Below are 15,603 nucleotides of genomic sequence, written 5' to 3'. Positions count from 1 at the left end.
TCTGTGAATAGTTATTTATATTGTTTTTATCTCTGCATTCAAGTCTATAGAAAATTTGTAACTAAATTAATGTTTCACCTCTACTAATGAAATGCACAAAGTTTGTATCCAATGAAAATATTAAATTTCAACAAAGTCACTTTTCAGACCAAACGCTTACCACTCAATGCATTGTTGATCTTTTAACCTTGGATTTTATCAAGTGATTACCTGTTTTTGTTAGAAAAATTATTCCAGGCCTCTACATTAACATCCCTTCGGACAAGTGGCAAGAAAATCAGCTTGTCCGAACTCTTAACTCACTTGTCCGAATTAATTGAAAATCTAACATATTGATGATTTATGCAATAATAACACTTGGGCTTTGATTGTACCTAATAAAAGGAGAATTTTGTAATGTTATATGAATACCACATCAAAATACATTTCATTATTTCAGAATGAAAGTTTTTTTGCAAGACTGTGTTCTCTGACTCAATGTCACTATCATTTGTCAATCATTAAATCATCATTTCTTCCCAAACCACTATGTTCCCCTATGGACCTATTCATTCTTTAGTAGTGGTATGGGTTAAACCAAGGATGTAAATACACCTGGCCACCTTGAACATGTATATGAGTAAACCTTTTTAATTTATTGATGATGTCAAAACAAGCTTTTACAATTTATTTTGATTTGTATATACATTGATATATGATCATGAAGTACATACACATTTCACTAAAAAATCTGCCTTTTTAGATTTTTTTTTTTTTTTTTCATCTTAAATTTTTATATCATAGATCTTATCAAATAAAACCTAGCTCTTTTAATGTATTGTTATGCATAAAAGCAAAATCAAATGAAACATACTTTAATTTAATATCTTAAAGTTTAGGTAAAACTCCGTATGGAGGTGCTCCTAATTCAAGGAAGCTTATACTAAGAAGATACATTAACATTGGTTGTTTTCCCCTTACTTATATCCCCCTGGTCAATGGCTGCCAGCATGTTCAAATACTCCAAATCAGAGACATATTATACAAGTTTTATATGTCTCTGGTTTAATCAATGAATAATTATTTTTCATTTAGTATGATCAATAAAACAATCATTCATATTTGTGGGAATGTATAAGTCTTGAATTTGATCTATTTTTATCTGACCTTGATTTTTCACTTGTCCCATTGGACAAGTAGTATGGTGAATCTACTTGCCCGACACCTGTGTCCACTTGTCCCGGACAATCGGACAAACGTTAATGTCGAGCCCTGTATTCATGCAAATTCAGATATTTTAGGCATAATATTTAGAAAAATATGTGAGATTAATAACTGCGATTTCAGGAAAAATATGAAATTTTTGCTACTGTTAAGCATCAAAATGAGTCTTAAGAATGATCGCTACTCTGTTTCAAAATAACAAGCTTTTTAAGAGAATGATATAACTTGAATGTGTCGGATTTTCGAGAAACTGCAACAACTACTTCCCGTCTTTGGTGGACCTTCATAGTTAAATTGTTTTTCTAATAATTTTACAAACAATCATGACCCCCTAACAATTAGGGAGCCATGACAAGTATCAACTGTACCCCTGGTGTTACACATCCTTATTTCTCACATCATAGAATGTAACTACTATCAACAACCAACAGGGGAAAATGTTTATTTTGAACATTATTTTGACAAAATTCCTCATTTCCATCCTCTACCTTGAGGCAACAGACTCATATTACTGTAAACAAAAATTATATTATACCTTTGTTCATATGGTGTATCCATAACCTGAACAACAGAGGCTGCAAAATCTTGATACACATCCTTCAACAAAAAATGATAATTATTACACCTGCTATAAACAATCTAAATTCTAATGAAACATTGTTTGTAATGTTCAATTTAATTGGCTAATATCACTAATTTTCATGCCATCAATTCACAATCGATGCTATGAAAACATACCCTCAAGCAAAAAACGATGTATGACAAATTTTAAATGCAGGTTTTAACGTTGTTTTCTTTCAGTTTCATTAGAATGGCAATAACAATATTGTATTGTAAGCTTTGACAGCATCAATTGGATGATTTGATGGTCGCAAATGCAAGTTTATTGGATCTGATAATGCATCACCAGTAAACTTAATTTACCAACATCAAATCATCCAATTGATACGGTCTGAGCTTATTATAAGGGAGTTTGCCTCTCAGTTTCAAAGTAATAAACTTTACAAAACACCAGTTAATATTGATAAGGGATTAATAAAGGAATTCAAAGAGCAAAAAAAATATATAGGTCACCGTGCTTGTTTTCGAGATATTAGCCAATGAAATTTTGGCAGAAAAATATTCTCTCTTGACTTTTCATAGCTTTATCATTGACAAGTTGAAGTTCTCAAAAACTGTTAAAAAGTAATTAAAATTTTATAAGACTTTTACAAATGACATATAATTATACATGTAAAAGAATTATAAAAAGTAAAATGGGGGTCACCGGGCAAATTTTGTTGAGGCATTCAAATGGATAAAACCAGAGGATTCCGAAAATTTGACCAAAATTCCAAAACATGACAAGCGAGCTTCCTTAAAATACATTACAGTTACATCTCCTAATTTACATTTTTGACATCATGACCATATTCTCATGGTTTTGTTAGTAACAGAATAATTTGTATCTATTCTCATGATTTAATAATTTTGTATATTGATTCTACTGTAAATATACTGTAATCTTTAATTTACTTTGCACAATTGTTCAATAATTGAGGAAAAAATGTGTTCTTGATGTATATAATTTTGGGCTTTAGCAAATTCTCTATACAAACCTTTATAAAATGTGTAATTTCATGGAACACTTATATTTGTAAATGGACTTATTTTTTTCTGCCAGTACACATTTATGCTGAGTTCACACGTAATTCGAATTTGATTCGCATTAACTAATTCGAATTAGTTTAATTCACATTCGAAAAGTTTAACGTCCTAATGTCAATTCTAATTCGAATTACAATGCGCGTCAAATTCGCTTTACTGTCCAAACGACGATAACTTTTAATTCGTATTCACAAAAGCGTTTTTCTAATGCAAATTGGATAATTTGAATTAGCCAATTCGAATCAATTCGAATTAAAAAAGAAGAGAGTGTGAACGGGATAAGCGAATTTGATTCTCATTCCATTCAAATTCAATTCGAATTAAATGCCAGTGTGAATGAGGCATTAAATTAAGACAAAGTAATGAATCCAATAATGAATTAATAGTCCTCAAGGATATAATTTAAATCTGAAATTATATTTTTCAAATCTAAGCCAGGCTTCTTGAAGTAACTTTATAGAGGAGAAGATTAGAAAAAAAAATGTCTTCACCATTTACATTTATTTAAACAAAGGTTACCTAAAGTTTTCTCTTCTCTTAGTGTTATCTTTTAGTATTAAAAAATATGACAAAGAGTTATCTACCATTCTTAAAAAATTGTGACAAGTTTTTTCCATTCTTAAAAACAATGAAAACCAATTTTTAAAACTATGACAAGTGTTTTGTTTTTGTTTAGATTACAAAATATATTTGAAAATTGGTATGTTTCTTATGCACTACCACAATAATCTGTTAATTGTAGAATACGTTTTTTCACACCTTTGAAAAGGATGAACGCCTCTTTTTCAACCACCCTTCTACCCCCAAATTGCCCAAACCAATGCTAAACGGTAAACACCCCAAAATATCACTGACCTCTTGCATTATTGAATGTTAATAATTTACCTTAACCATATAATTGTGATAAGATTTAGTAACTTCTGGTAGATCTTTCTTCTTCCACTTTGCTTCCTCCATAAAACCAACTGGTTCCTAAAAACATGAAAAACGAAAAAGACACTATCATAATTAGACTATAATATAACTCCTAAAAACATGAAAAACAAAAAGGACACTATCATAATAGGCTATAATGTAACTCCTGACTAAAAATATTTTCTATATTGACAATTTTACTGTTTACAGTATCTCTCTATCTTCTTGGGCGAAAATGAAAAAGGTAAGAAGGAACATGTACAATGTAGTTTCAATAAGGAATCAACTGATGACTTAGTAGGTCATACCTTGCTGTTAAATTTTGTTATTTAAAATTATCTGTATCTTTTAATAGACAAAATTTAAAAAAAAAATGCTAAATTTGTAAACAGGTTAACAATTTTTATTCTTGCAAAATACAATTTAAACCATTACTTACCTTTGTTTTGATCTGATAAGGGGGGACAACATTTACTTCTAATTCTTCCATTAACTTTTTAATTTCCATGGAAATGAAATCTCCAGCTAAAGGGGACTTTACAATAGCTGTAATGTACATATAGATAATCAAAAATAAATGTAACAGCTTTCAAACAAGTACTTTCTAATACAGTATAACTTGGGCTTTTCAATAAAAAAATTGCATGGGACTCTGGAAAGGCACTTCCAAATCTCAATTAGTGTGGGTGTCATCTATGGTTATGCATATTGCAAATATAAGTGAAATTTTAAATTGCCTCTTAAGGTGGTATCTAACACTACAGGGAGATAACTCTGTAAAGTCAGCTAAACGTTTTAATTACGTTGTGTTGTAAAAGGAATATTAAGCTTCTCAATGATCAAAATAGGTGTTTGTCAAACTGCTATATAACCAGTGTAATTTTTCTGACAAAACGGTTGGTTAAAACTTTTTGAAATTTTTATATTTTTGTTAAAGGGTAAAAGTAAATACTTTGACAAAATTTTATGAAAATTAAACAGGCCAAATTAATTTTAGTGAAAGTGTTGGGTACCACCTTAAGATGGTTACCCAATTTTTAAAGTGCTTTCCTGAGTACCATGTACATGTATGTTTTAATGGAACACCCCTTTATATTTGTGCTTTTTTTTATCTATATATTTATACCATCTTTTTAAGAGTTTTCATTTTTTGTTGAAGAATTTGTAAAATGTATTAAGATACTTTTGGATTATTCTCTCAGCTAAGGCAGGATGTGTTAATGGCAGATCTTTAGTTATTTCTGTAATATTTATTCACAAAATTAATTTTACTCCAGACAATTAAAAGCTTAACATCGTGTATAGACAACTCTCTATTGTTGAAGACTGAATATTGTCCTCTAGATGTATTTTGGTCATTTTATGTGGTGACTATAAAAAAGAAGATGTGGTATGATTGCTAATGAGACAACTATCCACAAAAGACCAGAATGACACAGACATTAACAACTATAGGTCACCGTACGGACTTCAACAATGAGCAAAGCCCATACCGCATAGTCAGCTATAAAAGGCCCCAATAAGACAATGTAAAACAATTCAAACGAGAAAACTAACGGCCTTATTTATGTAAAAAAAAAAGAACGAACATTCATCTCATATTATTTGTATCTTTCGATTGTTGTTTTCTATCTTCTTTCGTTTGTCAATTATAATTTGCCTTTGAACTTTTTAACCAGTTTCATCTATAGTTTTTAATTTAATATTTTGTAATGTGCACTCAGTTTCTTCTTGTCTTTTTAAAACATTTTACAGTTAAGCCAAAATTGCATATAATGGAAAAACAAAGGATATGGGGTATCAATCCATGGCACAAAATCACTACATGCACAGCTAAAAAAAACCACAAAAAGCAAAGGAACAGCATTTTAAGCATTTAGAAAATTTGTTCTTCATTTGTTCTTTGAACATTTAAAATTGTTTTCATCCTTTCAAATTTGTATCCCAATAATAACTAGAGGCTCTAAAGAGCCTGTGTCGCTCACCTTGGTCTATGTGAATATTAAAGGAAGCAGATGGATTCATGACAAAATTGTGTTTTGGTGATGGTGATGTGTTTGTACATCTAGATCTTACTTTACTGAACATTCTTGCTGCTTAAAATTATCTTTATCTATAATGAACTTGGCCCATTAGTTTCAGTGGAAAATGTTAGTAAAAATTTACAAATTTTATGAAAATTGTTAAAAATTGACTATAAAGAACAATAACTCCTAAGGGGGTCAATTGACCATTTCGGTCATGCTGACTTATTTGTAAATCTTACTTTGCTGAACATTATTGTTGTTTACAGTTTATCTCTATCAATAATAATATTCAAGATAATTACCAAAAACAGCAAAATTTCCTTAAAACTAACAATTCAGGGTCAGCAACCCAACAACTGGTTGTCCGATTCATCTAAAAATTTCAGAGCAGATAAATGTTGACCTGATAAACAATTTTACCCCATGTAAGATTTGCTCTAAATGCTTTGGGTTTTGAGTTATAAGCCAAAAACTGCATTTTACCCCATGTTCTATTTTTAGCCATGGCCGCCATCTTGGTTGGATGGCCGGGTCACTGGACACATTTTTCAAACTACTAACCCAAAAGATGATTGTGGCCAAGTTTGGATTAATTTGGCCCAGTAGTTTCAGAGGAGAAGATTTTTGTAAAAGATCACTAAGATTTACGAAAAATGGTTCAAAATTGACTATAAAGGGCAATAACTCCTAAAGGGGTCAACTGACCATTTCAGTCATGTTGACTTATTTGTAAATCTTACTTTGCTGAACATTATTGCTGTTTATAGTTTATCTCTATCTATAATAATATTCACGATAATAACCAAAAAGAGCAAAATTTCCTTAAAATTACTAATTCAGGGCAAGCAACCCAACAACAGGTTGTCCGATTCATCTGAAAATTTCAGGGCAGATAGATCTTGAACTGATAAACAATTTTACCCCATGACAGATTTGCTCTAAATGCTTTGGGTTTTGAGTTATAAGCCAAAAACTGCATTTTACCGCATGTTCTATTTTTAGCCATGGCGGCCATCTTGGTTTGATGGCCGGGTCACCGGACACATTTTTCAAACTACTAACCCAAAAGATGATTGTGGCCAAGTTTGGATTAATTTGGCCCAGTGGTTTCAAAGGAGAAGATTTTTGTAAAATATTACTAAGATTTACGAAAAATGGTTAAAAATTGACTATAAAGGGCAATAACTCCTAAAGGGGTCAACTGACTATTTCAGTCATGTTGACTTATTTGTAAATCTTACTTTGCTGAACATTATTGCTGTTTACTGTTTATCTCTATCTATAATAATATTCAAGATAATAACCAAAGAGAGCAAAATTTCCTTAAAACTACTAATTCAGGGGCAGCAAACCAACAACGGGTTATCCGATTCATCTGAAAATTTCAGGGCAGATAGATCTTCACCTGTTTAACAATTCTACCCCATGTCAGATTTGCTCTAAATGCTTTGGTTTTTGAGTTATAAGCCAAAAACTGCATTTTACCCCTATGTTCTATTTTTAGCCATGGTGGCCATCTTGGATGGTTGGCCGGGTCACCAGACACATTTTTTAAACTAGATACCCCAATGATGATTATGGCCAAGTTTGGTTTAATTTGACCCAGTAGTTTCAGAGGAGAAGATTTTTGTAAAAGTTAACGACGACGACGGACGACGACGGACGACGGACGACGACGGACGCCGGACGCCAAGTGATGAGAAAAGCTCACTTGGCCTTTTAGGCCAGGTGAGCTAATAATGAATCCACAGTATTTTTTAACGTCTTTTAAACACTGATGAAAATAAAACAAACCTTGTTGGATAACATAGCCATCATATACAGGAACAGCTGATGTGTGTGTGGCACCACTGTCTAATACTAGTCCTGTAGACCTTCCATTGGCAAATCTTGTACAGAGTTAAGAATTGAAGATTTTGATTTTTTATGTGTTTTAAAGTCACTTTTAAGCACCGTTTTTGGGCCATTTTGTGGCGGCCAGTTTTTATTGGTGGAGGAAGCAGGTGTGCCAGTGGAAAAACCACCAACCTTTGATAGGAGAACTGACAATCCTAGTCAATTAAAATTGGAGTCAAGTGCACCCACACAGCAGGGTTCACAACTCACAACCTCAGTGTTGACAGGCTAGTGGTTACAGTAGTAACTACTTAGAACACTCAGCCATCCAGGCCCCTGTTGAGATTGATAATACAAATGTACAATCATCTTTAACTGTAAAGTCAATATTATGATCAAATTTAATTCAATATATTCAACAGTTTTCAAGGATTATTAAATATGAAAATTTCATTTATAAAGTTACATTGGTCTACATATCATTTATGAATTTTTCTAGATCAGGAAAGCTCAAACCCAATAAAAGGCTGCGCTATGAGCGCAGGATATGCATATTGCTTTTTCAAGGTTAAAAAAAGTTCCATAAGTCTCAATATTTCACATCATATATTGACAACTGAACTAACATTTACAACACAAGAAAAAGTAAAACACTCCAATATAGCAAGCACTTAATCTGAATGTCCACAGCAAACTGCATAAAAAAGTCTGTTACCTTCAAACAATCTCAGGATTTTTCATCTTTAGAACCGAAAGAAATGAATGTTTACCTGTTCCAAATCATCTAGGCAAATTTAATTGGCTTTTCATTCAAGAATATTGAGGTATTGAAAAGTATTGCAATTTACATTGTATATTAATAAATTTTTTGAACTGAGAAAACTATCGATATAGTACATGTAGTACAAATACTGTTTATTTGAGAATATTTGTCTGTTAATAATTATAGATATAATTTTTATGCCTTTTAAGTTTTTTCTATTATATATGTGATGCTCTGATTTGGCTGTGGTTTGACATTTAAGAATTGAGATGGTTATATTCATATCTATTGTGTCAATTATCAAAATAATTGTAATAAATTACTTTGCTCCTCATGGGCCCTTTAATTAGAATAAAAATATCTTATCTTATACATAAACTGTCGATACTACAAATCTACAACTGATGAATAATTTTTCATAATTTTCTACGAAGGATACGCTGTGAGTACTGCATTTTTACAGAGGAAGAAAGCTGGAACGTTGTACTTCTCAAACATGATTTCTGCTAATTTTTCTCTCTTTCCTTTGACATTCCACTGAAAAAAATTAAAACAAATTTAAATCTCTCAATTATTAATTATTTAGCAGATGGCGATGGGAAATTTCAGTTTTCAAATTTATCATAAGACAATGAAAAATTTCTACAATTTTTTGTACGGCGTTTTTAATGTGTATTCTCATTAATGGGTACCAAAAATATTGATCTAATTGCTGTCATGTTTCATGACAACAAGATATTTTTTTCAATTATTTGGCCAGAGATTGAACCTTCAGCGTCACAAACTTTAGGCAAAATTGCTACAATTAGACCACGCAACAAAACACTGCAGATTCATTATTATTCCTTGGGATACCATTTTTTGTTGTTGTTGATTTTGTGGGAACAGGTGTAATGTTCAAAAAATAGCAAATTTTCGATAGGCTTGTATTATCTTGTACATAAATTAGGCTGTTAGTTTTCTCGTTTGAATTGTTTCACAATTATCATTTCAGGGCCTCTGATAATGCGGTATGGTCTTTGTTAATTGTTGAAGGCCATACAGTGACCTATATTATTTGTCAATTTCTGTGTCATTAAGTCTCTTGTGGGTAGCTGTTTCATTTGCCATCATACCACATCTTCTTTTTTATATTGTTTGCCAACTTTGGCAAATCCATGAAAATTAAATATGCTTGAAAATGTAAGTTTTCCTCAACACAAACTTTAGGCAAAATTGCTACAATTAGACCACGCAACAAAACACTGCAGATTCATTATTATTCCTTGGGATACCATTTTTTGTTGTTGTTGATTTTGTGGGAACAGGTGTAATGTTCAAAAAATAGCAAATTTTCGATAGGCTTGTATTATCTTGTACATAAATTAGGCTGTTAGTTTTCTCGTTTGAATTGTTTCACAATTATCATTTCAGGGCCTCTGATAATGCGGTATGGTCTTTGTTAATTGTTGAAGGCCATACAGTGACCTATATTATTTGTCAATTTCTGTGTCATTAAGTCTCTTGTGGGTAGCTGTTTCATTTGCCATCATACCACATCTTCTTTTTTATATTGTTTGCCAACTTTGGCAAATCCATGAAAATTAAATATGCTTGAAAATGTAAGTTTTCCTCAACCAAAGAAAATTGGTACCCATGAAAATAAATGCATCCTCAGACACAAGAAATAAGGGTTTTTTTTCAGAAAAAAACTATGTCCCCCCAAGGGAAGGCAATTTTTAAAAAATTTATATGGGTGGTTGTATTTGAAATATCAAAATGCAAAGGGTGTGTTGTTCTAATTTATTTTCATGTTGATGGTGGTTAAAAAAAAAAGTGCCGTCCCTAGGGGGGACATATTGTTTTCTGGAACAAAATATACATACGGCTGGTTCTGACATCATGACAGGATGTAGATTTGACTCAGATTTTATAGATTTGTTGTAGATATGATCCATCAGTTCTTCATACATGTCCCAATTATCAACTGTAATAACAAAATCGAATGTACTATCAGAAAAACATAAGGCAGACATACCAGGCGATAATTTTTGTCTTGATCTTAGCATTATAAATAATAAGATGTGGTATGATTGTAAGTTCACTACCACACCATACCAAAAGTTTTCAATAGAGCAAAAACCAGGTACATGTATACAGTGTTTACATCTTACGAATTCAATTATAAACAAGAATGTGTCCATAGTACACGGATGCCCCACTCGCACAATCATTTTCTATGTTCAGTGGACCGTGAAATTGGGGTCAAAACTTTAATTTGGAATTAAAATTAGAAAGATCATATCATGGGGAACATGTGTACTAAGTTTCAAGTTGATGTAACTTTAACTTCATCAACAACTACCTTGACCAAAAACTTTAACCTGAACTCCGCACTATCATTTTCTATGTTCAGTGGACCATGAAATTGGGGTCAAAACTATATTTTGGCATTAAAATTAGAAAGATCATATCATGGGGAACATGTGTACTAGGTTTCAAGTTGATTGAACTTCAACTTCTTCAAAAACTACCTTGACCAAAAACTTTAACCTGAAGCGAATGGATGCACAGACGGACGAACGGAGGCACAGACCATAAAACATAATGCCCCTCTACTATCGTAGGTGGGGCATAAAAAATATTCTACAATCGAATGAATAGCACATTAATGCATCAATGCGTGTACAATTTATCAGACTGAGTGTTGTTCTGCCAACAGTTGAAATATTTATTTTTTAATTCATCGATTAATTATTGTTCATGTCAAATTAAAATGAAACTACCTATATATCCTTTTCTAAGCATTTGTTTTAATGCATCTTCATGGACACACTTAGGATATACGGGAACAACAAGAAAATGATATTTCAAAGTTTTTGGATTTTAGTAAAATTGCATTGTCATCTGGAAAACAAAATACAGTGAAACCTGACTAAACCGAACCCTTTCGGGACTTGAGATTTCGTTCGGTTTTGGCAGGTATTCGGTTTCATCAGGTTCACAATGCATAACATGTGATATGATTGGTCTTCAGAACAAGTTTGGATTAGACAGGTTTCCGGTTTATTCAGGGTTCGGTTTAATCAGGTTTCACTGTAGCAGACAAAATAACTATTCTGGCATCTCTATCACTTACTCATGCCATCTTTAATAAATGTGGATATTTCGGCTCCTTTTCTCGGTACTTTGATTGCCCCTGTGTCAATGTGATATTTTTTGCTGGGACCTTTAATACTCTTTTCTGAATCATCTGTTTCCATGGCAACATCTGGGTCATCAACAACTGACATGTGTGTGGGAATTTCTGCCTAGAATAAAACAGATTCTGTCCAATGAAAATACTTGTATATGTGTTTGGTATTTTAGTACTTGTAGTATTAGCAAAAAGTTACATTTGTATCTGACAGGACTTTATGACAAACAGTCATTGCTTGAAAATTTTAAAGTAATGAGTTCCTATGCATAGATACATGCTGTATGTCAGTTGTAAAACCTTACAACTTAAACTAAATCTGCAAATTATATGTGTCTATATTTTTTTCCAAAGAGATATAAGATACATAATGAATTAGCTATTTATTTTCAGCTTATAGTATAATGTGTACTGTAGCGCTTATATACTTATTCTTATATTCAATCACACACAAAAACGTGATATTGGGTACAAACTATGAAACATCATGAATGAAGTATCAATTCAACTTCCACAATATCCATCAATAATTGTAGTCAGGGATCTACTTAAGCATAAGCTTTAGGCCCATGAATTTTAAGATGGACCCCTGCTTTGTACTTAGTTGGTTTTCTTCGCTCAATTTTTAACGTACTAGTTCACAAAGGTATACATAACAGTCCATGAAAAGACATGTCTCCCTACCAGAACACATTATTTTGCCTAGAAATGTCTTTGCTTTTACTGTGCTTGTAAATGTGTACATGTTTAGCAGAGAAGCAACAAATACCAATTTTTAAGTCTTAGCTTTAACACAGCCTTGGTTTGTTTTCATGAACACCAACACTTGACACTTATACAAGCTTCCACAGTACCACCGGTGCAGTCAGTTCTTTTGACAACCCATGTGTAGTGACATGTACATTTTCAAGTGATTTTTATAGTTCGTTCTTATGTTGTACTGTTATACCACTGTACCAGGTTAGGGGGAGGGTTGGGATCCCGCTAATATGTTTAATCCTGCCACATTATTCATGTATGTGCCTGTCCCAAGTCAGGAGCCTGTAATTCAGTGGTTGTCATTTGTTTATGCGTTACATATTTGTTTTTTATTTCATTTTTTGTACATAAATAAGGCCGTTAGTTTTCTCATTTGAATTGTTTTACATTGTCATATCGGGGCCTTTTATAGCTGACTATGCGGTATAGGTTTTGCTCATTGTTGAAGGCCATACGGTGACCTATAGTTGTTAATGTCTGTGTCATTTTGGTTTCTTGTGGACAGTTGTCTTATTGCATTGGCAATCATACAACATCTTCTTTTTTACATGTACATAGTATGAAATTCAAAACAGTGTGGCTGTGGCCATTGATTGACACATTAAATTCATCCATTGACAATTTACGTGAACGTTTGTCTGTAACGACCACTGTTCGTGACGTACCTACGATAGACATTTAAACTGTGGGGTCACCAAAGGTTTCTTAACGCCTTTAATTATAAAATAATTCGAAAAAATAATCAGGAATAACCTTTATGTTTTGATTTATATAATTGATATAAATCAAAACATCGTGTTGTTTCTGATAAATTTTTTCAAATTACTTTATTAAGGTGTTGAGGACCTTTGGTGACCCCATAGTTTAAGTGTCTTTAAAAAGTACATAGTGAGCAATGGTCGTTACATACAAACGTTCACCTAAATTATTCCAGTCAATGGATGAATTTAATGTGTCAATCAAAGGCCACAGTCACACTGTTTTGAATTTCATTCTAAATGTGGGTATATGAGCTCATTTTGTATGATGAAAGACAAAACTTGCTTATTTGAATAGTTGATCTTACTTTTGGGGAGTCTTCTCCGGCATATCCAGCTCTAATAGAATAGGATCCTATGTCAAATACTACTGCTCCAACCTCATCTGAAATAAACAAAAACATAACTTCAATTATCCAGCAATCATATAACTAATATATAAATAACAGGTAATATGGGAAAATTTTCATGAATAAATGGTAAAAATGTTTGCTAAATAATGTTAACTGTAATTTTTGGTGCATGATGATGAAATAAGCTCTTTCTTTTAGCATGTTTAGACGATAAAATAATCAAATGATTTTGAAGATTCACTTTAAATTTTTGCCCAAAATAATGGTACTGATAAAGATATTTTGACAGATCATTTATTTTTCTAAAAGTTGCGGGAAGTATAACAGAATTGCGTTTACTTCAACATGTAGAAGATACCTAGCCAGCCTTAAATGGTTAAGCTAGAGAAATACTTCTTTAGGTTTGTAACACTGAGGTCCTAGTTTTGAGTCACGGTGGCAACAAAGTCATTTTGTAATATAAATCATGCTCTACATAATACATATGTACAGGTACAAATGTTTATAAATATAAATCTGATGTTATTAGGAAAAATTGACTATTGCAACATTTCTTTACTTTGTCCCTTGTAACAGACCACACTTGCCTCATTTTAACAAATTTGATGCAGTGTGAGTATGTCCATTCGCGCCCAATACACTTTCACACTCAACACGTACACACCTCGCATGTTTGCCACCGAAGTCTGTTCACACCCTACACGTTTGCACCCAATTTTTATTCAAATTTAGGTTGAATTATTAGTTACTTTTAACATGTAAATACCCAAATTATTCTTTTTAAAACGTCAGAATCGAAATATATTAAAAAAAATGAAACAAATATATTTATAAAGCAATAGCCAATACACTTACCATGCTTACCATTTATTCAACACAAAAAACAGGGTTGTCAGAATCTCGTTTTGTTTAGAAACATTTAGAAATTAATATATTCAATGCACTTACCAAAAAGTCGATTACAAATTCACACAAAGCCAATAAAAATTGGGCGAGAACGTGTTAGGTACGAACAGACTTTGGGAGCGAATGTGTAGGGTGGGAAAGTTAAACTTAAAGGGGGCGAATGTGATTGGGCGCGAACATGATTGGGTGCGAACAGACCTGGATTCAATTGGGACAAAGATCAATTAACTAGGATTCAGCTTGGAGATGTCAAAGAAAAAGTATTTGAATTTTATACATGTAGCATAGCCAGAGCCAGAGCCTGCAGCTGCTGAACCCGTAGTCCAAATAATTATGACGTCTTGAAAGGCTATTTAGAAGTAAGGCGTCAAAGAAAAAAATTATAATAGCCTTTCAAGACGTCATAATTATTTGGAATACAGAACCAGAGGCTTCATTTTTTTAGAAATGGTTTGCTGGTCGAGGAATTTAAATAATGACCTTAAGTTTTTCAAATTTAAAAAAGCCTATTTTTAAAAAAGACATTATATATACCTCCACCATACACCCCACCACTCATTTTTGCAGATTTTATGAATGTTTAAGAGGTAAACCAAAACAAAGAAAACAAGCCGGCATCTATTTTGTAAACTTCCGGTGCTTGACGATTTCTGGTTATCATTCATATGAGCGTGGTTTAAATTTCAATATTAACATAATTCAAATTGTGCAAGACCTGAATAAATTGAAAGTATTTTATAGTTAAAACAACACAGTCCTGGATTTTAATTTTTGAAATCTTTAATTATTCATGGCATACAAAGTCGTAACTAGTAAAGGGAGTTAATTCTAAAAAAAATAAGAACTACAAAAAATACTTTGAAAGGGTTACACTAATGTCCTGACAATGTCCTGACAAAGTCCTGACAGAATTGTAAATGCCTAATACTTTTTTGTTATTGGAAGGATTTACTTGAAATTTGGAATCAAGCAAGATGAGAACTTATATTTAATAAATAAAATTTAAAAAATTAAAAAAAATAATTTAAGACTTAAAAAACTTGACCTGACCAACTTGACCTCGAAAATACTATTGTCCTGACAATGTCCTGACAGAAATGTAAATGCCTAATACTTTTTTGTTATTGAAAGGATTTACTTGAAATTTGGAATCAAGCAAGATGAGAACTAAAAAAAATTTAAGACTTAGAAAACTTGACCTGACCAACTTGACCTCGAAAATACTATTGTCCTGACAATGTCCTGACAGAAATGTAAATGC

General features: G+C 32.2%; 1 protein-coding gene across 1 annotated transcript in view; it reads right to left on the bottom strand.

Annotated features, from left to right (window-relative positions):
* The window catches only part of LOC143083644 (actin-like protein 6B), a 33,380-nt gene extending 18,369 nt beyond the window's left edge, over positions 1 to 15,011 (bottom strand). The window contains exons 1-9 of the mRNA XM_076259927.1: positions 14,877 to 15,011; positions 13,392 to 13,468; positions 11,510 to 11,681; positions 10,257 to 10,357; positions 8,831 to 8,928; positions 7,587 to 7,681; positions 4,205 to 4,311; positions 3,736 to 3,822; positions 1,739 to 1,800 (exon numbers count right to left, since the gene is read on the bottom strand). Of these exons, the coding sequence (XP_076116042.1) occupies positions 1,739 to 1,800; positions 3,736 to 3,822; positions 4,205 to 4,311; positions 7,587 to 7,681; positions 8,831 to 8,928; positions 10,257 to 10,357; positions 11,510 to 11,681; positions 13,392 to 13,468; positions 14,877 to 14,901 (824 nt within the window). The 5' untranslated portion in view covers positions 14,902 to 15,011. The remainder of the gene's footprint in view (positions 1 to 1,738; positions 1,801 to 3,735; positions 3,823 to 4,204; positions 4,312 to 7,586; positions 7,682 to 8,830; positions 8,929 to 10,256; positions 10,358 to 11,509; positions 11,682 to 13,391; positions 13,469 to 14,876) is intronic.
* Positions 15,012 to 15,603: the final 592 nt, after the last annotated feature.

Source organism: Mytilus galloprovincialis, chromosome 7 (genome assembly GCF_965363235.1).
Source record: "Mytilus galloprovincialis chromosome 7, xbMytGall1.hap1.1, whole genome shotgun sequence".
NCBI classification, from domain to species: Eukaryota; Metazoa; Mollusca; class Bivalvia; order Mytilida; family Mytilidae; genus Mytilus; species Mytilus galloprovincialis.
Note: the sequence above shows the minus strand (reverse complement) of the source record. Positions and strands in the feature narration are given on the sequence as shown.